The sequence below is a fragment of the Magallana gigas genome, chromosome 5 (genome assembly GCF_963853765.1).
Source record: "Magallana gigas chromosome 5, xbMagGiga1.1, whole genome shotgun sequence".
Taxonomy (NCBI): domain Eukaryota; kingdom Metazoa; phylum Mollusca; class Bivalvia; order Ostreida; family Ostreidae; genus Magallana; species Magallana gigas.
This window is the reverse complement of record NC_088857.1, coordinates 1,223,897-1,251,042: the sequence shown is the minus strand read 5'-3', so window position 1 is coordinate 1,251,042 and position 27,146 is coordinate 1,223,897. Positions and strand designations below refer to the sequence as shown.

Sequence of the window (27,146 nt, the reverse complement as noted above, 5' to 3'; positions counted from 1 at the left end):
ACATGAACGTTGTCACTCACTGTCTTTGCACATGTTTTGCATGGACAAACTACAAAACTGATGCTGTTCCCACTGAATTCATTTTTGTTTCTCATAATTCTATTATTCAGGTTTATAAAGATGTCCCATTTTGTCCTTTCATGAAAATGTATTGGATTTTATTGAAATTTTAAATTTACATTAAAATACCAGATTTGTTTTCAGAAATATACACGAACTTTTATAAGGCATATGTTTTTGTTTGAAATATTTTTATACTTTAAAAGCAGTCTAAATGAAACTTTTCAAACTTCACAACAGTTTTACAACTTCTGTGACATTTTGCACTAAACATGTTCCAAATTGATATAGAATTTTTTTCTTTCACATAAATTACAAACATGTTAAAATGTAGTGTTACACAAAAATTTATTGAAATCTCAGACATAGCATAGGCAAAATCTTGCCTGAACTTTGCTTGGACGGCCTCTTAATAATGTATGTACATTTACACTGTACCTCGTATCAATTTTATGGTCTGGGAGAATAAATTGAACTTAATTTTCCAATGTGTATACGGTATTCAGATTTAGCCAAATATCAATTAACAAATAAAATTAAATATGAATATTTTCATTCTGAATAAAATGTTGACTGCGATAGTAATTAATTTGAATTTGTACTTTTGTTCAAAATTGTCTTTCCTATACATTTTCTTTGGATACAAAGGTGGTAACTATTCGGTGTGTGTTACATTCAAATGATATATTACCTCATTTTCTTTATATTTTGTCCAATATTAATTTCCAAACTGTCTTCTTCTTTAGCTATTTGGGCCATAGGTGATCTCTTTTAATATGGAATGTGTGTATATCCGATGTTGTTCACGTCCACGTGGATGGGTCTTCTGGTACCTCTCCTACGTTTGTAGAGTTCACGGGATATATGATATGATTATAATATAACCAATATTTTTCCTACAGTTTTCAAGATAGGAAGTTGTTGTTTTGTAGATCATTTTAACAAATATATGAGATGTTCATATAACACAGATTTAAACTTTTGATAATGATGATAGAATACCAGCAGTTGAAGTTGGTCATATTAATATTGCATATAGGGTACCCCAATTTTAGAGATAACTCCTACAGTTTTCAAGATAAGAAGTTTTTGAGCATATTGAATTAAGATTTTTAATACCGGTAATTTATGACAAATACCAGCTGTTGAACTTTAGTCGGGCAAAATATTGCATTTAGAGAACTGTGGAATCATTTAAATTCGTGGGGGTCAATTTTCGTGGATTGTTGGTTTTTTGCTTATTTGTGGGGATGTTATTTCGTGGGTGCGTCAGTTTTCAGTTTCAGTAAGAAAGAATACTCTTTCTTTAATTTTTTTTCGTCGAGAATGTAACTTCGTGGGGAAGGGCTACCCACGAATACCACGAAAATTGAGCCACCACGAATTCTAATGATTCCACAGTACCCGTTTTTCTTGATAGGTTGTGTTTATCATTTCAGGGTTGAATAATGGATTATGAATACTGCTCATAGAAGAAAGACGGCGTTACTCTTGTTTTTCTGTGAATTGAGTGGATATCACATCTCATAAGAAATTCTTAACATCACATTGACAACCCAGTAATTTTCATCTCTACCATGTCATCATTATTTCATTGCATGTGCGGTATCGACTGGAGTTTTATACCGACAGGGTTAATATAAATTGATTTCTGAATTAAACTTACAAATAAGGAACAGTTGGAGCATGTGTCACCGTTTAAAAATTAAAATGGTTTTGTTCAATAATTGACTGGCGATACTTCTGTCCATTGGTACAGTTATTTTGATTGAGAGGGATCATTGGGCAGCCAGTAGGTTTTGTCTTTCAACAGAGACCTTACTCTAAAGGTAAGTATATTGTTATCTTAAACTCATGAAGCAGATACTTCTTACTATTTACAAAACTTCAGATTTTGCATGACACGGGTGATAACGAACATTGTTCAAAATGAAAAGTCCAAAAAATACAATACAGGAGCAGAGCAATCACAGACCCCTAAAAAAACTTAAAGATAGGATCAGGTGCCTTGGAAGATTGAGCATCCTCTGCTGACCGGTCACACCCGCCGTGTGCTCTTTGTCCTTATCGGGAAAACGTAGACAATTTGGTGACTAATTATGGTTTAACAATAAATATAAAAGACGTCATTCAGCATGCGATTAAGATTTTATTTGCTGACAAGATCGTTGTACTGACGATAGATCTTGCGGAAAAATGATTTCAATTGAGACTGTTGATAGTTCGATTTAAACAACTTGTTTATCAGTGGCAAACTAATGTTACAAAACGTCACTATAATAAAAACAATAAGATTTACGTACTAAAAAATTAACTATACAATCTGGTGTCCATGCATACTAACAATTATTAGCTAATGTACATTATATAAAAATTTGTGTAGTAAATTGGATTTAGGATTATAGGTCAGATCAATTCAAACTAGAAATACATAATATAATGACCTGAAAATTACTGGATAGAGAAAAGATTTCCCCATTCTAAATCTCTTTTTAAAAAAAAGAATTTTTGTTCCCATGTATTTCTCCGGTAAAGAGGGAATGTTTGAAAGAGGAATTATTTTGTCATATATTGACTTCAATAATTTTTCACTGACAGTTATAATTATTCATTAAGAAATTCAACTAAATGTGATAGAAGCGGTAAACGGGTTAATTTTCAACTGTCTTGTTATGATATACATTAAAACATTTATACTGCCGAGTTGTAATCAACAGGAAAAAATCCGTATGTTCAATATTTAGCAAAATAAATTCATTGATGTTTTCAGTATATGACTCGATCTCAATCGCTAACGTCATGTTTTTTTAAAAATGAAAGTCAAACTTTGAGTGATAGCATTCTAAGGGATGGGTAGCACATTTTATACCCCTTGGTATAGTTTTACTATACACGAACAAACTTTTATTATTTTTACTTTCTGAACTTAATATTGGAAACAATTGGATAATAGTTCAATATATAACAGAAAGTAATTGCAGATCAAATGGTCTCTTTTGCCTTTAAAACCGTATGATGTACCATTAGATCGTTTGTATAAGTACACCTGTTCCATACATAGGTATATCATGTTTCATATCATATTGTGTAGATGATGTTGCTGTGTATGTCTGCCCTCACTGCGCTGATTGTGATAACGATCCACGTCCGCCATGTTGGAGGAGAAGCCATTGCTGACTGTGAGTAAACACAATTAGAGACTTTTAAAGTTGGAAATAATTTATTCACATATAAGATAATTGATGCAAATTATCAAACAATTTTAAGTTTGGCATTGTATTATATGCTTTCGGAAAATGTAAATAATACAAGTGTTGTATTAAGGTACCTTTAATTGAATATATATTCAAAAATAAGTACAATAAAAAATGTCAACAACAAACCGTCAACCATCTCCAAAATCCATAAAACGAAAAACAAATTCAAAGCAGAGCAACTTGGACCTCTAAAAAGATAGAGGCAGGATCAGGTGCCCTGTAGGAGTGAACATCCTCTGCCGACCAGTCACATCCACGGTGTATACCCATTGGGAACACAGCGGGAACACTTCGGGATAAAAACAGAAAATCCGTAGGCAATTAGGTGTTCAAGTACGGTCTAACAAAAAGCATGAAAAATAAGTACAAGTAACTGTCATCTTTGGTTTAAACCATTAATAATTTTTAAAAAGATACGTCATTGCCTTATCATAGAACTTTAAAATATTATTTATTTCATAGTAGTAATAACACCATCACAATTTTTGCACGTGGTAAACTTTAGACATGTAGATGACTTTGAAAATTTCTGCTCACTAAAGAGACAGAGGAATGAAAACCAAACTGAGATGTGACAAACACTATAAAGCATTTCATATGTTCATAATTAAAATGCAGTAAGAGAAATGACAAATAAAAAAAAAAGCAAAGGAAATCTTTGTAAAAAATATATATATATATATATATATATATATATATATATATATATATATATATATATATATATATATATATATATAAGATAAGATAAGATATTCTTTATTTCCTCCACATTATTGGAGAGTATTATGATGTTTAACATGAAACTAAATAACAAAAAACAATAGGAGAAAAATAAACATAAATGCAAACATATTTACAATCAGTTCAGGAGAAAACAGTATTATTTTAGATTTTTCTACAATCAATAACAAAATGATCCCACAATAAAAATACGAATTTCGATACACAAATTATAATTTTTTCCACTTTTCAAATGTAATTTGGGCAAAACTGGTATTTGCAATGCACCCTAATAGAGCCAAATATTGGATTTCGGAATCTTGCAAATCAAAAAAACATATTCAAATACATCTAGAATATCTAATAAATCTTATAAAAGTTTGTCTCTCTCATTCATAAATAATGAACAATTGAGCATAATGTGCATGTTAAAATTGTTTTCCATTCTTTTACAATGAATACACAATTTGGGAACCGTTTTCATAGACAATAATGCAATAAATCGATTAAAATATTTTCTTAGACCAGGGTTTTCTTTAAAAATTGCCCATAAATGAATTGGCTTTAATTTACAATGAATATTTCTATATACTGACATTTCAGGAGTGCTGTACAACAATTGTTTCCATTTTGTTTCCTCTTCAATAAACACATTCTTGACATCTTGTTTTGAAAATATAGCTTTATTGTACACACAATCTGTATTAACATTAAGAGACAAATCATACTCAATTGATGTCTTTTGAATAGTCTTCGTAACAATATATTTATCTGAAACATCCTCGGAAGATAAAAACATAAGAACTTTATTATGAACAGTGGTTTTGTCCGCTCTCATTAGTCTACCGAGAAATAGAAGGCGGCATTTGTCTATATATCCTTTTACTGACCACAGGCCCAGGTTTGATGTACAGGATAGAGAAGGTGAGTATTTCGAGAGTCCTTGCACAATTCTTGAAAAATGTCGTTGGGTGTATTCCAGTTTGTACTGGTCCTTTTTTGTGATATCAGTCCAAAGTTCACATGAATAAAGAGAAGAAGGAAGAACAATTCTTTTCCAAATTTTGGCTGACACAGCTGGTTTGAATTGGTAATTATTATTGCCAACAGGATGGAGTGAATGAATTTTACTTCTTGCATTTTTGCAAGCTCGTTCTACAAGTCTATCACTTTTCAGATTAGCCTGCAATAAACAGCCAGCATAAATAACATCATTGCAATTGGGTATCACATTGTCAAAGAGTTGAACATCAAGTTTCAATGAAATATGTGACTGTTTGCTGAAAACAATAGAGACACTTTTATTTGGATTGTAATGTAATCTCCATTTGTAAGCATATAATTCAACAACATATAATGATTCTTGAAGAGATCGAGGCGAGTTGCTTATTAGCGCTGTATCATCGGCAAGCAGAATCCCTGGAATATGCAAACTGCCCATCAGTATACCATTGGTAGATGTACATAGTTCATACAATAGGTCATCAATATAAACAAGAAACATAAAGGCACTGTGCACCCTACCTTGGCCAACACCTTGAGATATTTTAAAGAGTTCAGAATTGACTCCAGCAAATGATACAAAACATTTGCTATCATAGTACCAATTTTTTAAAATTTTCCACAAGGTATTGTCAATTCCAAGTTCATATAACTTATACAAGAGACCATTGTGCCATATTCTATCAAAAGCCTTTTCGTTATCAAGAAATGTTCAGAAAACTGGTGAACCTCTACTATTATAATAAACAATGATTTCTTTTATAACATAACAGGCAGGGACAGCACCATGATCAGCTCTAAAACCAAATTGTAATGGATGTGGAAAACAAATTTGTCTATCTAATAAATCATTTTCAATATGAGACAGAAAAACCTTCTCAAACAGTTTACTAAGTGCTGATGTTAGAGTTATACCTCTATAATTTGTAGGATTACTTTTATCTTTGTTTTTACCTTTGAAAACTGATTTATCTTTTCCAACTTTAAACATTTCGGGAACATGAGCATGTCTAAGTATCGAGTTAAACAAAATACATAATTCATCAACAATTTTATCGCCACAAAAATGATATGTTCGTACGTGAGAAAATCTGGACCAGGTGCTTTTCCCTTGGATAATGATTTAATATGATGTTGAATTTCTTGATTTAATTTTTTGAATCTAATGTTGAGTTGAGATCATTGTCGATATCGTGCACACGCTGGTCAATATGCTGTTAAAATAACTTGTCGAATTTAGTCGGGTCCTGATTTTCCTCTGCTAGTTTTGAGTAATGGTCTTTCAACAATTTACACATGTCAGGTATGTTGTTTGCGGACTTGCCTTGATATGATAATGAACTAGGGAGTTTGGATGAGGATCATTTCATGTTTTTCCATGCCGTCTTGTAGAACGTTCCTAGGTCCATTTCTGTTGCCTTGTCGATATCATCAAATACGGATTGCTGCCATTGTTTTGCCGTCTGTCGGTGTAATCTTCGAAAGTTTCGCTTTGCTTTCTTATAGTTTAAAAACGAGTTTGCATCTCTTGATCTCGGTGACCCGTCAGCTTTCCATGATCGGCGGGCATCTCTCATGTCATAGTGAGCTTGGTCGAGACCACTGTCTTTCCAATATGGTTTTAAGTCATGTCTAAACTTTCCGTGTGGAATATGTTGGTCGGATGCTGTTAGTAGAGAAGCTGTAATTTTCATCAGATGTTGATCGATGTCATTTTTGCGGTGTGTATCTTCCTGTAATATGCACAGATAGTTGTCACACTTGTTTTTGTAGGAATTCAGATTATGGGAATTTGCAACATTCCATTTGGGTATAATTCTCGATGAATCAAAAGAAGTTTGTGTAAAAGCTTGTTCAAAGTCAATTTCTGCAAATACTGGAAAATGATCTGAAATGTTATAATTGAATTCTGAGTAAATTTCTTTATACATAATTTTTGATTTTAGCCATTCCGGTACGAAAATATAGTCCAATAACGTTTGGGATTTTCTATCTTTTGATTGATACGAAAACACTTCATCGGATTCAAACGAATTACACAAGTTTCGTTCAATGACGCAATCAATGAGTAGTTTAGATTTCAAGCTGCTGCGTTTGTTTATTATGTCTGTATCAAAATCTCCACATATAATAACAGGCCCGTTTTCGCATAACTCGTCATAGAGATCAAAGAGTTCAAGAAGCACATCCTTGTAAACTTTAAAAGACAGGTTTGTCGAAGAAAGTAGGCAACCAATGATATATACATGACTTCGTCGGAGTGTCAATTTGATTGCAAGAATACGTTCATTACATAATTCATCTGGTTTATGATGTAGTCTTGAGATTGTTTAACGATAAAAGCCACGCCTCCTCTGGTAGTATTATTTGTGGTAACACCATGTTTTGCGAAAAGTGTAACTTTATTATCAAAAGAGGTCTCTAGAATTGACAGACAGTTTTTAGAGAGCCAGTGCTCTGATACAAATACAATGTCGCTAAACGTGACTACTTGTTTAAGTTCAGCTATGCCACTAAATGCCCCATGTATATTCCATGTACAGAGAATCATTAAAATTGATAAATATGAGGACGACGGAACCTTTATCTGTTCGTGGTTTCATTTCTTACAATCCAGTCTCTGGCTGATATTGTATCTGGCCAGAAATCAGGCTCTAGAGTTTTGTTATAATCTTTTTCGTCAATATTTACACGGATAACGAATGTTGGGTATCGTCGTGCAGAGCGATTTGCCAAAATGAAGATGCTAAAAACATTGACATTTTTATTGTGGCACCAGCTGACGATATCTTCTTTAACCTTTTCGAAAGTGGTATCACGTGCCTTGATATTGGCAAGGACCACACGTTTCGAGGGTGTATGCTTTTTTGCGGACAAAAGTATATCCTTTGAAGGAGTTTGGAGTATTATCCTTTGCAGCAACATCAGTATCAACCTCTGAAGCACGATCCTGGTTCGTAAACACGTTGTTTAACGTGGACGATTTCTGTTTTGAATCCGCGGTAAACGCATTATACGAATGTGATTGTTCGGATTCCGAACAAGATTTGTTTTCCTGAGGGCTGTTCACCACCATTGCATACGTTACTGAAGGACTATTCTGCATCTGCGCGTCTTTGTTTGGTATGCATGGTTACTAACTTTATGACTGGATGGTTTTGTCGTAGTACCATTCTGTTGACTGATATTAATGGCATTGTCTTGTTCTTCACAAGATGCATCACTGCTGGTGTATTTTTGAAGAGAAGTGTGTTTCTCTGAATGTTGTATGCTTTTTTGTTGTGATGGTTTACTTGGTGAACTGTGTGTTTTCTGTAGCTTCCTTACTTCGCTAATGATTTGGGTTTTTGATGATGGCAAATCTCAAATATAATATTTATATATATATATATATATATATATATATATATATATATATATATATATATATATATATATATATATATATATATATATATAATTTAAAAATGATAAATATCCAGAATAAAATCACAAATTGATCCTATTAACCGCAAACGTTTTCGCCATTCCTGGCTCTTCAGGCAGTTATGTACAAATGACTAATATGTAACGTAGTATATATATATATATATATTCAATCCACGTTGATGAAGTATTACACGAACCTTGTTTGCACATACCATACCTTTATTATAGATTGTGAGTAATATGTTTTACGGTGCTACCGTTCTGGCGAGCGCAGCAAGAATTACACATACTGTACCTTGCATCATTGTCAACTTATAGTTTTAGGTATCAACGAACGTCAAAGAATTTTTGAGAGAGTATTGCTCTACATTAAGTATGCCAAAGGTACTAATTTTAATGGTTATGATACATACAGAGCAACCCCCTACCCAGAGAGAGAGAGAGAGAGAGAGAGAGAGAGAGAGAGAGAGAGAGAGAGAGAGAGAGAGAGAGAGAGAGAGAGAGAGAGAGAGAGAGAGAGAGAGAGAGACCTGTACCTGTTTGTAGGTGTGTAATTTCCCACTTTTAAATTTAATGGTCTGAATATATGCAATATCTACATAATTTTTTTACTTGTTTATTTTTTTTTTTTATTCCTTTTTATTTAGTTCAAAATGTCCTATTGTTTATTTCCTCCCTACTCATATACTTACCTGCCTACTGTACATGCATGCACAATTAGTTTAAAAATGGATCAATATGGCAGTAAAGTATGGCTCTTGCTAGTATATATATATATATAAAATCTCTATATTAAAAAAAGATATGTCAATGAGGCATGTGTCGGAGACTATACTGAAATAGCCAGTAGACTCATTACAGATGTTTGATCCACCTCTAAATTTATCGCGGGAAATATAGCGCGAGTGCAGTGTGACGTCATCAATGACTTTGTTCGTCTTTGTTTACGTTTCTCGACTCAATACGAAGGTATGGAAGCATGTAACAAATCTTCTGAGTCTCGCCAAAGCTAATGCGGTACTCAAAACGTGTCTTCAAACCTTAAGACACCTTAAATTACGAGTTAAAAGTCGGCCATTTTTGGCATAGCACCACGGGTGAAAACATTAGAGAGCATTATGGGACGTAGACAAAAAATTTTGTTCGATGAACTGTAGGTTTAGCTCGTTCTTTTTCCCGCGCACACTGGTTCTTAGAGCTCGCTTCGCTAGCCGGCGCTGCGCGCCGGCGAGCTGCGCTCGCTATAAATAAAATAATGAACAAGGTATAGTTTCACTCATATTTTGCCCTGTTTTTAGGTAATTTTAAAAAGTATCACGAGAAAATGAAATGTTGCATTAATTTTTTTAAACACGAATACCAATAGATTAAGAATCTATAAATTATAACCTGATTATATTCTCACAATGGTAATTGTGACGTCATGAAAAGTGCATTTTCCCGTATTTTCTTTGAAACTAAACATACGACACCAATTTTTCAATGGTTATGTAATGGATAAATAACGAGATAGTGTTGAATAGTAATTTTTCAATGGTTATGTAATGGATAAATAACGAGATAGTGTTGAATAGTTTAGAGAAAACATTCCCTCCGAGGGCCGAAGGCAGATTCTGCTTGTAGAAGGGGATGTTTTCTCTAAACTATTCAACACTATCGAGTTATTTATCTTACTTAATAAAATTCCCCCATTGAACCTCAAAGAAGCATTGACCCATTCATATATCCAACTGTGCTGTAATACAAAAGGATCTAGCTCATTTATGATTTAAATAGTACCATACACAATAGCCTAACCAAACACACCCTTTATTCATGGACGAGTGAACAGGTGCGCATGTTAAAGTAAACCATTCCGCTGTACTGAGCAGACTTAAATTTAGATGATGAATTTTTTTAACGCAAAGTACATTCAATGTATATAGAGGTCTACACTACCGGGAAAGACGCGGATACCATTTGAATGATATTTTAGACTTGCAAGGAGAAAGGACAAATCAGAAATTTGACAAAAAATCAACAGACGATTATTCGTTAAAAATGTTGATAGGAGTCTTATGAAGTCGTAGTGCGACAATATTCCTTAAATTGTTCAAACTAAGGAAAAGGAGTTATATGGTTCAAGGTTCAAAGAGGAAGTCTACAAGTGTTTATGGAAGTGATTTATATGTGATCCCAAATCTATCAAAATTAAGAAAAGGAGATATTTCTGCTGAAATTTCATTCGTGGCTAATCGGATTTACATTTATGGATGACAGGATTCTGTGTATGTTGGATTTATGTTGGAAATACACGTTTCAACATTTTGTCATTTTTTTTTTGTTTTATGCACTGTTGGATATTTTGAATATCCAACCGATGGGCGGTTGGATATTAAAAATATCCAACTGCCCATCAGTTGGATATTTATATATCCAACGACTGTTGGTTGAATAGTAAAAATAAACGTTGACTAAATACAATGGGTGACGTCATAGAAGTTTTTTAATTGAATAGAAAACTATGTCCGCAGCCGTCGCCCACGATGAAACTTACATTATAACTTTATAATGTGATATCACATAAAATATATATGTATTATTTTCGTTCTGGGCGACGGCTGAGGACACATTTTCCTCTTTAAAAAACTGAGAAAATGTGTTTATCTTCATCATTTTTAACTATATTTTAGAAATATGACAATATGTTGAAGTCATTATCCTTTTTTGAAATCAAAATAAAGGTGTATAGCTTGGTACTTTATATACACATGTATTCAAGATATTGTGTGCATATTTTAATAAGATTTACACAACTTTTGAATTTAATGGCAAATATTAAAAGAAACTATACCATCTTCTTTCTCGCTTAAATCTTGACTTTCCTTTTTCAATTCATTAAACAGATAAACACGAAGATTGTCGATACCACGTCCACTTTCACCCTTTGTCTTGGAGCGAGGCTTACAATGTATGCAAAGGCAAGAATCAAACCCTGCTGAAATTAGACGATTTGGCAGAACATACTAAAATACATTCTATTGTGGATTCCAAAATAAATAAAGTCCTGAGCTCCTCATTGTGAGTAATTTCACCATGCATCTATTGTATAACTGTAAGGAATCTCAAAATGAAAAGATATGATTGTATATTTCACATTTTCCAGTGTCTTTGTCTGTGATCACACGACGAATCAAATTTGTAAAGTATAGTCCAATATATTTCAAATGATGTATTGTGAAAAATTATATGAAATTAAAATGATGTAAAAATGTCAATAATTTCTAACGGAGCAAGTGTTGAAAAGTATAGAAATATTAAGTAATAAAGATTCAATTTTTGAATATTGTGAATAAATTTAAATAAAATTGGGCGTGATCTCATTTATTAGAATAATATCAAATTTAATCACCGCAACCATATCTGAAATCCTTATACATAATTAAACACAAGGAAAAAATATCCGCGTAAAATCGTGAGAAGCACACCTCGCGAATTTTAAAATCTCTCTTTTTTCGGACATGTGTTCACTACGATGCAAATTCGATTTTATGCTCCTGTGATTTGATGAAAAAAGGTTGAATCGCAGAAATAACTTCTCGCATAAGATAAGGAATCTACAGTATTATAATAATATTGAATTTTAATCACCCCGACCATATTTGAAATCTTCATAAAAAGAATATAATATGATATGCATTATTTCTTAAATACGCGTCTAGCTTACGAGGTTTCATAAAATTATACTGAGTACAAATATGGCAGTCTGTGTTCGTAGAGACCACGTTTGGATTGGACTTCATGCCACTTCTCAGGGCGGGAATTTACATCATTTCTGGCCCGATTGTGACCAGTTGACCTACACAGACTTTAATCCTTGGCAAAATTCTTCAGACGATCAGAAAGAAGGGTGTGTCATGTTCCACCCCTCATCACCCTCCTACTCCGTGGTGGATTGCTCTTCTTCACTTCCTTATATTTGCGAAAACAGAGAAACGGGTAATTTTTACACACGTTCTATAGATTCTTTGTCAATGTATATAAAATCATGTAAAAATCACTTGTTTCTTTTTTCAGATCCGCTCCAGTGTTTCTTCCCTGAGACGAACTCTGCAGTTCGAAGTTCATTTTCAATATCTAGTAGTTATTCAAATGCAAGTTCGTCCTATTGTGCTGAAATATGTCATGAAGTTGGTTCCTGTGCAGGTGTAATGCACCTCGATATCTGTAAAATCCTCGGCAGTGTAAACCCCCCATCACCACAAGATGAACGTGATACTTTATACCTAGACAGTAAGTATTACATGGGATCAATAAATTTAAGATGGGTCCCTACTCAGCAATTATCGATTAAAGTAATGTTTTTCTCTTAAAATTATTATCATCTTGGAATTTTGCGTAATTAAAAAAATATATCCTGACTAGTTATGTTTGTTACCAGAATTTCCACAGTATGTATACCTCGTTTATAAAACACGTTTGCCGATAAATTCCAATTTATGCAGTTCTTATTACCTTGTCAAGCAAAATAAGTTTAAATGTATGTTTTAAATAAATTATTATGTGAGAAACACATTGCAAATGTCATCTTTATCTATCAACTGATATAACAGACTTTTGTTAAGGAATGGATACCAAATAACCAAATACTTTTTTTTTAAATTGTCAAAAAGATTATAATATTGTAATATTCTTGTAATTTCATGGTTAATTGCTAATCATTTTACTTAGACTTTTAGATTTATACATCTTGCACTTGAAAAGCTAAAATACATGTTTAAAGAGGTAACATGATTATTTTCTTTTACCAACTTTTAGAACATACATCCCCAAATTTTTCTTATTTAACTTCAATTTCGTAATAATTTCAAAAATTATTTTTGAAAAAATTTCAAGTCAGTGTGTATATTCTAGTTGTAGTTGTAGAAGTTTTTATTTTTAAAAGATAGCAGTTCAAAAGACTAAAATAACTTACCTTTAGAAATGCAATCCATCTCTTTTACCGATACACAATTGTACCAAAAAAAAACACTCGACAATCTTTTTGTATTTTTCAATTTAAGAACAATTCATTACTTCATGTCTTTTAATACCAATAATCAACCAACTTATAAATGCCCTAAAGCTAATATTTGTTTTAAATAGATCATGAAAATGTCTGATGATAAAATAACACACATATCTATACTTACAAGGCTCTCACATTTTACAGCTGTAATTGATTGGATTCGGTATACATCTATTGCATCATCGGTCCCTCCCAGTGATGCCTGCAGTGTGACGTCACACAGTTCACTTCTGACAACGCCCACCGTCCTCTATGCTTCCTCTGAGTCTTTGATAACGTCAGCTGAATCCACCCTCACAACATTATACCCCAGTACAACCCCACCCTCCTCATCCAGCACCGCCACACTCAGTACCCCTCATCTTCAGACCGTGACAGGCTCCATCCATTCATCGCCTGTAATGTCGTGTACGTATATACGTTGCTATGGCTGGTTCTACAAGACCGATTATAATATATTTCTCTAAACAATGACAGACCAAACACTTTTTCCTTCTTATCTTTAGCATCATCATCGTCATCTTCTGTGTATTGTTGTTCCTGTGTGAGCAATGTTACTTACACACCTCAAGAACTTCAACAGAAGATAGAGAAGATGAAGGCAGAGTTGACTGTGGATAAAAAGCAGACCAATAAATACAAAAGGAGTCTGATTAGCGTGCCCGACTCTCGGCCGTCGGCCCGGGGGATCGGGAGCAGCGTGGGGGTGCTGACTCTGGGCATTGTCATCGCCTTACTTGTCGCCTTTGATTGTCCTCGTGCCTCTCGACATACATTGAAAATGGTCAGAATCGCGAAAGCGAGGTTCACGAAAAGACAACCTTAAGAATAGTGGCTGAATGATAAAATTCTTTTGCCCTTTGTCTATTTAAAGATGGAATTCAAAGAAAGTTTATTTAAGTAATAAAGAATCATTCTTTGAGTATAATGAAGTGATAACTTTGGTCGGGGAGTGATCAAATCCAATAAAGACGATGTTTTCTATAGAATATCGTATATCTTAAAGTTGGGTACCTATAAATAAATCATTCAATTGCAAGTGCATACATTTATCTACGAAAAAGGAATAGGGCCACATAAAAAGTATTTTTATCTCGTAATTACGAGAAAAGATCTCGTAATGTATCGCTATGTAAAAATTTGAAAGTCATGTATCAAGTTATAAGCAAGATACAGGGTTCATAATTCTTAGTTTTGTAAACAAAGCTCGAATATTGTCATGTTTTACATATGTGTTGCATTGATGTAAGTTTCAATCAAATGTATCTTTCTTTTGTTGATAATAGTATTTATGAAGATATTGAATTAGTTTAAATTGTTTTTAACATGTCCTTTTGTCTAAGAAATGGTAATTTTCTACATTAAATTTTTTTGTAAACAACTTTAAGACTCGAGCTTTGTTTCCATAACAATTAATTCTTATCTCGCTTGTAACTTGACTTTAAATTTAATATTTTGGTCAATCATTTTAAATGCACCATTAAACCATTTTAGACATAAAAAATTAAAATAAATTTTTTGATCTCAAATCGTGTCTAAGTCCCTTTAATGTATCTTTCTGCAAATTGAATAATATCACAAGCTATCGCATGTATTTTCCTTTTGTTTTCAATTCAGCCGGTTTAGATTTTTTAAAACTCTTTATTTGTGTTTAATCCATTAAATTCAGCTCAATAGCTCTGCATTAGCTGAAGGCGCATCTATTTTGAATATTGTTGCTGTTGTTGTTTTGTATTCATACGTACTTCACTGACTATCTAGTTACCACAACGTTTACATAAGTCGCACATACATGTATACAAACTGCCCTTTACAAAAATTTAGATTATTGGGGATCAAAATTTGTTGTCATTGTACAAATTTTGATTCTCAATAATCTAAATTTTATGTAAAGGACAATACTATTAATTGTCGACATATCAACTTTTTTCGTCCACGATCACGTCTCCTTGCATGGTTATGCCCAGTTGCATATTCCAGCGATCTAACTCGCGTTAAAACCAGTTTTAACGAATCTTGCTGCACAGTGAATAACATAACAAGCCATCGCATGCATTTTCCTTTCGTTTTCAATTCCGTCGGTTCAGATTTTAACTCTCTACTTGTGTTAAATTCGCCCAATAGCTCTGCATCAGCTAAAGGCGCATCCATTTTGAATATTGTTGCTGTTGTTGTTTTTTATTCATACGCGCCGCTTTGTTTAGATTATTTACATTTTTGATCGATGACACTTCACATTTTATGATTTAAAAATTATTAATTAAATAATAAGAAATGAATCATTTTTCTATTGATCGACGTATCAGTTTTCCGGTCAATTTTTCCTTTGATACGTCGATCAACAGAAAAATTATTAAATTCATTTCTTAAATAGAAATACGTGTGTATGATTTGTCCAGATTTCCTCAGGAAGTTCATACAGTTAAAATATGGTACGTGTGTAAATATTTTTATCGCTTCGCATAGTTTAATTCTTATTTTTCTTAAAATATATAGTCTCTGTACTTGTTACAAATACAAATTAAGACGTTACATATATCGGAGGTTTAAATGTATAAATGCTTATATGCCATGTTTTTATTCGCAGGTAATGTAAACTAATCGCAGCGTACATGAGACAAATTCTCATCATTCTTATAAATCTAAATAGGGAGTGGAAATGTATTATTATCACATCGTTTAACAATTTCTTATGCAATTTCATGATCATTTTAGACAGAGTTTTCGGAATCCAAAGTCCAGTTTATTAGTTAAAATGACCATTAATAAAAGGGTTTAGTTGTTTGTTTTTTTTCATTTTTACGCAAACTTACTAGTATATACATAGAAGACCACAGACTTACAGTTACATATTCTAGATATTAAAAAAAGAGATAAAAAGTGAATGCATTTTCTTAAAATACATCGGGCTTTCATTTCTTCGGTATTTTAATAGTTTGGAAGCAGGGAGTCAACTGATTTATACTACTTATTTATTTATATATTATATAATAGAACAACAACATAGAAGAAATTAATCATGGAACTTTGATAAAAAAAAAATGTTGATATATTCATCACAATCCGATTTTTAACTGCTTACTTTTCTGTTTTGTTTTTGTAACAATTCGGTGTTTTTATCCGCTAGATATTTTCTTGATTAATGTATGATTAGTTATAGAACACCAGACTTCAAAACAATTTTGAAATACATTGTAAATGATAACCCTTGAGTTTAACATGTATGCCATTATTTGAAATCGTATGAAAAAATATCTTTTATAAGAGAAAATATTGATATCAAGTTTAAATTAAAACAAACAAGAAACTTACACTTGAATGGTAATTTAAGACATATCATTGGGATGCTATCCAGTTTACTAGTATTTAACTGGAAAGACTGATTTGAAAAAAAATCAAAATGTGTATGGATCTGCAAAAGTAAAGGCCGTACATTATATTACAAATTCAATAATAAATTCGGTCTGCAATCAATTTTGTTAAACAGAATTAAAAATACTAGAATCTGTCAGTTTCTATGATAAAGTATCTTTGATTTTAAAAGGAAATTTGTATAGTTCTAGCTCATGAAACTCGCAAAGAAAGATAACTGTGTATTGTGTAGTAGAGAACGAGTATTATCTGTGTTATTTTCTTTTACCAATGTTTTCTTTTTCAAAAGTATAGTCGATCGGTCAAACACAAGACAGATCTATTCACTACTAACCAAAACAACAAGTTATTAAGAGAATTAATGAGGTAGGGTTTTTTCGTCAATTCAATTTGCATAGAAATATAATGCGCTATACACGTCGGCAAGGGTGACTTGTGCTGTATGCACATTTTTCTCTTTCTATTTGACACCAACAACTGTTTCCTCTTTGGTGGTTTGCAAAATTGATTTCGATGTGTAAAGAAAGTTATAGAATTGAAGCACACATTCCCTTAAATTGACATAAAGCAAATGGATTTTTTTTTCGAATATATAAGTTTTCCATTTCTAATATCTCGAATGGTAAACTTGTCATCTAATATGCTTGACATTTATCTTAATGTTTTAAGATAAGTTCCGGCTTGATACAGAGTTCGGAATTCTTCTATTTTGGTAAAAAGTTTTGTTCAAGTTTTAGTTCTTTATGTTTGTAAATTATGTCTATGAACTCATTAAAAAACACTTTCATAACGGGTTATAATGTTTGTCTCGAGTCTTCTTTTCATTAAATTAATTAGGAATTTATTTACAGAAGATAATTTGTGAACTATACCCGAACTGGCTATTTTTTGAGTACTGAGTATATTAATTTTCTAGGAGACGATAATGCTCTGTATAAAGATATAACAAACTATTCGAATTTAAAGCAAAGCAATAAAAGAATTTTTTTCTTTACCAAACGATAGTTAAAATATAGCTAATCAAAACATTATTTTTCATTAAAGGTTCAAGTGAACGCTTTCTAAATCACAATCATACAAAATTACCAGGTTCTTTATTTTTCTGATTGATGAAACGAGAAAATATGTGGTACTTTCTGTGGGATTTTTTTAACAATAAAAAGGTTCTTCTTATTTTGCACATACATTGTGATAAAATTGATGTATGTTTTACTTCTTTTCTGTCCGGTCATTGATTGCTTTATGGAATATTTAAATATTATGATATTTGTATTTCATTGAGTTATTAAACTAAAGAACAATTAAAAGAATAAAATGTCGAATGAAATTGAATTTTATACATGATATCTCTGCGTACGGTACCACTAAAGATGATATTTGATTCTAAAACGTTCTTTTTCGTAAACGTAACAAATTTAAATCATGATAAAAAATATATAACGTCAGGTGTCTGTGATTTATATTTATATTGGGTGTCAATATCTTTGAGAATGTTTTAAAAATTAGGATGCAGAGCTCTGTAACGTGCTGCATTCTGTCTTTGTTATTATAATGTCTGGGGTGAACGGCCTTCTGTTTATCTGACTCCTGGATATCATAAACAATTTATATACATTACAGTGTGTGTATCGTCAGGAGTGGGAATTACGCACGGGAAATCTCCGTCAGGATTTCCCTCGTATGAAGAGGGAACGGAAACCAACGGAATGCAATCCTAAGTAGCCGCGATATACTAGTACTCAAGCACCGCATACTTGACGAGCGCGGGTCTCTGCTATATACACACATGGTCTCACTCTTTCCGGGTTTTTTTATTACGTTTTTTTTAGCTGGTAAGAGATATGTCCTGTAACATTTTGATGAAACCTGGCAAAGGCAAAGCATTTTGTCAGACTGAAATTAAATATTAAACAACACAATACTAGTTAAAAAAATTACGTATTTTACGCTAATACATTTTTTTTTAATAAAAGTTAATGCAAAAAGTGTCTAAAAAGTAATGGACAAGAAAAAAACGATTTAAAAAAACATGCACCGCTCAAAAATTAAATTCATTAGTCACGGAGGCAGCAAACTAACGAGTGAATGACGTCTTTACAACGTGATCTGAATTCCTTACTGACGAAGCAGTAAACCAGTGGATTCACCACAGAGTTCAGCAGATAGGAGCGGAGGAATACATTGTAGACCGCTTTACCACCGGAAGTCAGTCTGGTGTAGAACCCTGGGTCTGTGTAACGTACGATCACCAAAACAGAGTAGGGCAGAAAAGACAGGATAAACAACACGGTCACTAGAAAAAGCATGAAGGTGGTTCTCCCAGCGCGAAACTTGCTGCCTGATTTGGCGGTATTAGAATCGATCGAAGGGTGACCTTTTAAGGATTGTTTGAGTTCCTTTATTACTTTTTTCTTTTGGCTTGAAGGGTTCTTTTGAACTTTTGACCTTCTATATTCAAGAGATAATTTCTTCCAAAACACGATAGATACCCTGTTGTTTTTTTCGGGTTGTGCTTCTTTTAAGGCAGGACGATGTTCTTCTAATTCATCCACATTAAAGTTAGAGTTAGACCCGTCTGATTTGCTGACTGGTTTTGTGGAGTTTTTAATTGAGCTATTTATGATCGTGGACTTCCGGAAAGCTTGCTGGTGATAGATAACTCGTCCCACGAATGAGTACAGGGCAATCAGTACAATGTCAACCAAGAAATGAGCGGACAGCAAGAAAATGACAAATATCAATGGATACATTGTCTCCACCATACTGTCCGATACCAGGCAAGTCTTACCCTTAACGAAGACAGGCGGCTTTAGAGGAATAATCACTGTATATGAACCATATAACAACAATACCGGCCATGACGTAAGAGTCGCAAAGAAAACAGAAATGAAAACGAGGCTTCGTGCCAGCTCTACAGAAATAGGGTCCTTGTGGATTTTACATATTCTTAAGAAGCGATCCGTTGCGATAGCAACGAGGATAAACGTTGAACCGCTGTTGATGGAGGCCGACAAAAATCGAGAAACCTTACACCACACTGGAAAATCAAAATTCAGGAATCGGGAAAGCAGCACTATTTCCGTTGTCAGTGACGTCACACAGTTGATGAAATCGTACGATCCAAGGGCCAAGATGAACACACGAGACGTGTTGGCTCTCCATTTCAATGAGTACACATAAATCACCATCAGGTTCCCTGGAATTCCAACAAGGAGAAGAAAACTCACGTAAACAAGTGACGGTAACAACACTGACGTCATATATTTGTCACTGACGTCATCGAACAAAGGTCCAGAGGAAATGAAGATGGGTCTATTTAATTGACGTCCACTTCCAGAAATATTCCCAGTTGCATTTAAATAGACTGAAATGTTACTAAAACGGTTGTCAATTTCATTTGTATAATTGGAGTCCATTCCTGTGGTGTTATCTGAAATATATAAAGATATCACCTTCTGTTATTTAAATTATTTAAGCATTATGGTAATTATCTTAATGGAACATTCGCGGAAGCAATAAACGACATTTGCTCTATCTATGATCAGTATGGTGAATATCCATGCAGAACAGATGCCGTTCATAAACCCATGATATCTGTTAAAATTTATGTATTTAATTTTTAAAGTTTGCTTTTAGGTTTAAAAAAATTATTAAGAATTCTACTACAGTTATTGCCGAGATCAAAGAGATGCCGCAGACATTATTTAAGCATTAAACCATGATTTTTTTTAAAAGATACACTCTCATAACTGCAGCGGTGTGTGCATACAAATTGAGTAACGCACGTTAAAGTGTAGTACTAGTTGAAAGCGGGTTTGCAAATAAAAGGTTACTATAATAGTCTGTCCCATGATATTTATGCAGCACATTTGGACGATTTTTATTATAAGTTCAAACTACCTGTGAAAGAAGTGCAATTGAAGTCGATGAAAGGAAAATGTCCAGTATAACTTCATTCACACAATACCGAAAACAGATTTCCTAAGGATATTTATAATTGGGAATGTTGACAACTTTTGTCCATTCGGAAGACTCAGAATAACATTATCATCCGGGTTCCTTTACATTTTTTGCGATGGAAAAAACCCGTAGGTTATTTATTTGTAGCCGTGTATTGAACCATGATAAGCTGGAGGAGCGTTTCAAAGGGGGGTCGAACCTTGGGGGGTTTTATATTCTATTAAATTAACATCGTCCGAACCAAGAATTATTCATCGAATAATTAAAGAAAACATGCGGCAAAAATTCTTGGGACAGACTACAGTAGTCTATGAGATTTTTTTTCACTTTTCACCCATTCTTGACGTTTAACTTCCCTAGCTATGGATCATAGACTTTTCATTGTTAAATCAATTTTCAATTTAAGGATGACGTTTACTCAGAATGAAAAAATATTCCACTGATGATAATGAAAAACCAACTATTGTGTGTTATAGACCTTACATGGTAGTGTTATTCTTAACTTTAAAAAATGTAGGTCAATGACCTACTTTTTGAGGAAATGGCCATTGAATATTTTTTGAAAATTTAAGAAAAATCCATAAAAAATTTTCACTTTGATTGAGATTGTGAAAATAATACAAATTGCTTAACTCTTTAACAAATGAAATACAGTTAATGAATGGTAGTAACATGAATTAGATACAAAGCATTAAGTTTTCATTCACAATTTTTATAGATATTCTAGTCCGAATTTCCTCTATCAGTTTTCAAATTACTACCCATCTTTGATTAAATATAACAAAAAACTGAATGATGATAATGCTAAAACATGTATAGTATTAAACTAAGTATATTGACCTTTCTTTACTGGCATAAAATTTAAATGAGGTCAATGATCAAAATGTTGAGATATGGTGTATTTTATCATTTTTAAGCATTTTTAAATATTTTTGAAGTGTGTGCCATACGATTATTTAAACAAAAAAGCATGATTAAACCAACAGAAAATATGCAAAATTATGTTCACTAACAAATAAAGTCTTAACTTTAAATATTATAGTACTACCAAAAATATTTAAGTAGAAAAATTTAGTCCGATTTTCCTCTGTTTTGCTAAAAAGTCAGACCCTTATTCCATGATTTAGAACAAATATTGATTGTTATGCCAATAATAATTCATTTCATAAAAACATTTTGTTTTTAAAACAAATTTTACTCATGAAATTGAACATTTTTGACAATCCGGATTTGAGAACTCAAACCCTGAGTAAACAACGTCCTTAAAACCAAGAAAAGATACTCTTTTCAATACACTGATGTTCAATATACGCTTGTTCCAGTTTTTGTTGCTGAAATTATGATAAAAACACAGACATTACGTGGAGAGGCTGGCTGTTTTAATATCATGTCAAAAAATGAGCTTAGTTGTTCAAGTACCTCAAGTATTTCTAGTACTTTGATTTTATCTTTCTTAGTAGCTAAAGTGATATCACATAATATGAATTTTTTGGTGCACACACAATAACGGCTGTTTAAAAAATAAGAGATCAGGGGCTGTTACAAAGTCACAAAGAATTACAAGGTCGTATTATAATCGAGAGAGCTCAGTGCCTGTGCTCCATGAATGAAGTGCGTGTCATATTTGATGTGTGTACATCTATTCAATTCTTTCAATGACTTATAAGCTGGTCTGGCGCTGGTATATAGGGCACGTGTTAGACATAAAAAGATACAAATAAACAAGAAAAACAGTTTCAATGCATTTCATAGATACATACATGTATGTGAAAGTACGGTACGTTGTAAAGATTTTAGGAAGAGCATCTTCGAACAATTTATTTTTATATATTTTAACAATGCTTTTAGTTCCATACATCATATGTACTCATCATACCGGTAAACTTAATTTGGATTTGGATTTTCCAACATTTCTTATACCATACAATTTGGAGTCATATGTACTCATCATACCGGTAAACTTAATTTGGATTTGGATTTCCCAACATTTCTTATACCATACAATTTGGAGTACTTAATTATTTTAAGGTTAAATTTAAGAATGAATGTAAAGAACGTTTCTAAACTAAGGATCGCTCGATGCCGAAATAGTTTGGGCGTTGAGAAACACTTGCTCTTGACATCCTCCTCTCACGGAAAACAAAACATGGTACTATAAGATCTTAATAAAGCAAGGCATATCTTAATAAAGAACTTTTAATTTGATGTACTTTCACAAACATTACTGATTGATTTACTACATTCATGTATCTAGCAATCGTGTACAATTTTCATATTTTGAAAATGTTTTCTTAAGGGTGATATCAGACAGAAATCAGGTTTCGTATTAGATTTGAGTACTGATGCCCTGCGGTTTAAGTGTTTTGTTGCTCAAATTGACAAAAAAAAAAGGGTTTTCCTGTCGATGAGTTTTTGGTGCGTATAAAACGTACGTGTTTGCCATACCCAGTTTTTCTATAAGGAACTCCTAAATAATGAAACTTTGACATCTGTCTCCAAGTCAGACTACAGAATTGTATGCGATGGCAATTGACCAATTTTACTATTGTTAATTCAGGAATTTTACTTTCTGTTGGATTTAATTAGTTGCGTTTTCATTAGCTAGCTACTAAGTCAGAACAGCTGATCGCGATTCCAATATGCTGTGCCAAACTTAAATTTGAGAAAGAGCTTTATAAATTATTCATAAATGGTGCGGATTGCAACGCTGTTCTTTTAGTGTGGTGACGATTGTTGCTCTCCTTAAAACGCCTCAGAAGAGTATTAGTGCAAAAACACTCATACTGCTCGCTATATGACATAAATTAGTTAACTAAGCCTGTGAGTAGTGGTTAATTTTTCGTTTCACTTCACATTCCTTTGAAATAAATATAATATGTCTTAATCTTGTGTTAGAATACATGTGTATGTCATTTCGATGTAGAATTGTGATACATACAGCCATGTTTGTTATCAAATCTTTTGCATATAAAAAACTTTTTTGTTTCGACCGTATATACCTTCAAAGAGGGATATCTAAAAGAACCTATTTTTTGGTCCGAATGCATATATATCTATTTCAATCACATACATGTATACACTGACGTTTGTTCAAAATAAACACAGTAACACTAAAGCCTACTGCTTACCTTCAACGAAAGCCATCCGAGTCTTTTATTGTTTCAGATTAAGAACTGTATCAATATAATATCCTTGTGAACACGCAGCGAGAAGCTATTATAATAGCATTGTAATCCACACACGGGGGATTGTTTAATTCCGGAACTTGGATCACAATATATCACGGGACAAGTATTTTTGGGATTATCGTCTTTAATCATCTGGAAAATTTACTTTTTCGACTTATTTTTTTTCCCCTCATTTTATGTGTGCATACTTGAATAAGTAATGGATGGTCAAAGATTTTCAATGGAGAAAAGGATGTACCAAGGGGGGGATACATAGTCCGCAAATTCACCATCAAATCTTCCTACAATTTAAAGATATGAGTCGTTACGCTATAAAATATAGTTTACTGAGAAAAAAAATCCATTTACTTTGGGTTTTTTTTTAAATTTTGAATTGAAGGTCTTCTTTTAAAGGATTGAATCAATTCAGTTTAAAAATGGCCATGATTATCAAGCCCTCTTACGCAGTATACACGCTTTATCATCATCTCCAACTTTATTATAAAAATCGTCGCATACTGTGTTTCACACTTGATCAAATTATTTCAATATAAAGATATTACAGAAATATACATAATAAATTTGATTAAACTGTATTTTAACAATCGGTTAAATGAAATGGGAATCGAATAATTGTGAAGTCCCTGTGGTGTGGTTGTGTTGTTGTCACATTATCGCCCCTCTCACTGCATTTTGAAATCGAACACGTCCATGTAATATGTTGACTTTGGTTTGACCTTGATAGTCACGTGGTTTCCGGTGTGATCCGATTTTTGGCACCACCATTGCTCTGAAACATTATGCAAGTGGTCATTTTACCTTGACATATAACATACTGTGGTTTCATCAATATTCGTTGAAAACCAATTTTCGTGGATTTTGTTATTTAGTTGATTCACGAAATTAAATATTCATTGAAGTGCAATTTTTATTAACATATTGTATTGATAGGGTCATTGGCCACGAATTTACGTATCCTTGAAACTGTGATTTTCACTTTATCCACAAAAATTGATGCCCTTGAATATTATTGAAACCACAGTACCCAAGGTCAAGGTTATGATTCGGTAGAAAAACTCAATATGACCCATTTGGTATTAAATAGGGGGTACTTTCATATTTATATTCCATAAAGGTATTAGTTCTGATAATTTCAACATTGTTATACGAAACCATATATCATACATTGACCCCCCCCCCCTTCGAATTTGTATTTATATGGTGCACTGTTGAGACATACCCTGATTGGGTCCGTGTATGGGGGTCTCCTGTCCGTCCTTGACCTGGTAGAACTGGTACCCGTCATCGACGTAGGTGGGTCTGATACAAGCCGTGTAAGGGAGACCACCCCCGCCAAACGTCACCGACAGGTAGGGGTACGTGTAGTGCCATTCCACCCTCCCAGACCGGCAGGTGGGGTTAGTGGTCAGATCCACTTCCGAGTGACTGCCGGGAAATCATGCCGTTAGCTGTGGTTTTGACAGCAGTCGTTCACATAAGGTGAACAAAGCTGTCAGCTTGGATCTAGGAATGTGTTATTTTGTTAACTGACTACACGAGGTGATTTCCAAAGAGTTCAGAAATTTTATATAAAATCAGATCTCCGTTGTAATATAATTTTTTAAATTCAAAATCAGCTTGTATGATATGCGTGGTCTTTCAAGAACGTTTATGTACAAAGAGAGATAACTCTGTTGATCTTAACCCACATTTATTATGTTGACCCTTGGACGGTCTTTATCAGGTTTAATATACTAGTATAATAATAGGTCAATTGTTTCCCCAATCAACATATTTATACGCCTGGTATGATACGCACTGCATGGTTATCTATAAGTTAATTTCTTTACTTTCATGTAGTATGTGTATAATTATTTAGATTGTTTAAAATTCTTCATATCTGAAGTATATATGCTTCACCTAAAGTTTTTTAATATCATTATAATAAACAGTATAACATCGCAAACAAAATAAATGAATAAAAATAGAACAGTGGAATCTGTCAGAATTAGGATAACTTTTGTACACCCACCCCGAAAATGCGCTACCCACGGGCGTGGCATCAAAGTGGCAAGGATCACCAGACAGGAAACAATCATCGGGGGAGACCAAGGCCAGTAGGCAAACTAAGTAAGGACAGCCCCCAGCCATCACAGAACGTCCTGCTGCTTCATGTAATTAATGGCAGATAAGGAGACCAGATAGCACCGGTTATCTCCCGCTGAACGATAAAGTCGGTCGAAATAAATGTACAATTTCAAGCTGTATATGTTAAAAGCGAATTCCAGTAAACATAAAAAAATGAAAGTCTTATGATGTTATATCTTTGTGAATCGCTATACATGTATGTATGGCTGCATGATTGAAATTATGAAGGGAACTTTTAGAAGCTATTCCATCAGTATACTTTTTTGCGTACAGTGCATCATAAAAAACGGACCGTGATGTCATAGTTAATTTTGATTAACTTGGTATTTTTTAAGGATCGATTTGTCAATGCTAATCATGCAGTGGTCTGATAGCCACGTGCTTCGATCTGTGACTTATAAACATTAAACGTTAGGTTAGGTAAAATAAACGTCAGGAGCAAATTCATAATTTTTTCAGGGGGGGGGGGGGGGTTACCGCAGCCCTAATTTTGTTTTTGGAGACACTTTTTTCGAAAAGCTCGTATACAGGAAAAGAAAAAAGTAACCCTAAAAAATCTAACATATTTATACATGTATATACATGTCTATATTTTCAGTTACGAACAAACAATATATATCATTAGACATGCATCATACGTCCGGGCCCCCTATGCTTTTACTGTTCATCAGTTAAGAATATAAATTTAACAACTTTACTACATTACTTAGATTTAGAACAAGCAATCATAAACTGCCAATTGAGACAGTCAGATGGAACAATGTACCTATATACATCTAACTGTAGAAATCAACGATTTTGTAATCTATGTAAAATAACGTTGGCGACGAATATATCACTATAGTATGATATGTCCGGAATTGAAATAATATAGAAAATTAAGCTTATTTACCATCAATGCATTTTAGACGACCAAAATGCTTTCAATTTTTTGAATTATTTTCATGGAACAAATTAGCTGTTTTTAATAACTTATGTAAA

The 27,146-nt window shown here is 33.1% G+C and overlaps 2 protein-coding genes and 1 long non-coding RNA gene across 4 annotated transcripts; 2 read left to right on the top strand and 1 right to left on the bottom strand.

The window, feature by feature from the left end:
* Positions 1-1,795: 1,795 nt before the first annotated feature.
* LOC136275445 (uncharacterized) lies at positions 1,796-12,432 on the top strand. Its single transcript, XR_010714009.1, has 4 exons — positions 1,796-1,889; positions 3,152-3,239; positions 11,357-11,531; positions 12,229-12,432. It is a non-coding gene; the product is annotated as an uncharacterized lncRNA (long non-coding RNA).
* An 85-nt stretch (positions 12,433-12,517) lies between these two features.
* LOC105329529 (uncharacterized) lies at positions 12,518-14,719 on the top strand. The gene is made up of 3 exons (XM_066084709.1): positions 12,518-12,743; positions 13,663-13,926; positions 14,025-14,719. Exons 1-3 carry the CDS (start codon positions 12,662-12,664, stop codon positions 14,342-14,344), a joined length of 666 nt encoding a protein of 221 aa, XP_065940781.1. The 5' UTR covers positions 12,518-12,661; the 3' UTR covers positions 14,345-14,719.
* Positions 14,720-18,818: 4,099 nt separating this feature from the next.
* On the bottom strand, positions 18,819-26,218 carry LOC105329531 (cholecystokinin receptor type A). Of its 2 annotated transcripts, XM_011430812.4 has the most exons (4): positions 26,050-26,218; positions 25,258-25,463; positions 23,979-24,807; positions 18,819-20,320 (listed from the first exon to the last, which is right to left on the bottom strand). In XM_011430812.4, the coding sequence occupies exons 1-3, from the start codon at positions 26,166-26,168 to the stop codon at positions 24,701-24,703; spliced, it is 432 nt and encodes a 143-aa protein (XP_011429114.3). In that variant the 5' UTR covers positions 26,169-26,218; the 3' UTR covers positions 18,819-20,320; positions 23,979-24,700. The 2 variants fall into 2 exon arrangements, with proteins under 2 accessions (XP_011429114.3, XP_011429113.3); XM_011430811.4 differs by lacking the exons at positions 25,258-25,463; positions 26,050-26,218 and having other exon boundaries at positions 23,979-24,151.
* Between the last annotated feature and the right edge of the window lie 928 nt (positions 26,219-27,146).

Excerpts from the sequence above, each read along its gene's own strand:
- LOC105329529 (XM_066084709.1), top strand. The coding sequence starts at position 12,662 with ATGCACCTCGATATCTGTAAAATCCTCGGCAGTGTAAACCCCCCATCA. Across the intron at positions 12,744-13,662 it reads TGATACTTTATACCTAGACA|CTGTAATTGATTGGATTCGG; the intron begins GTAAGTATTACA and ends CACATTTTACAG. Across the intron at positions 13,927-14,024 it reads TTCATCGCCTGTAATGTCGT|CATCATCATCGTCATCTTCT; the intron begins GTACGTATATAC and ends TCTTATCTTTAG.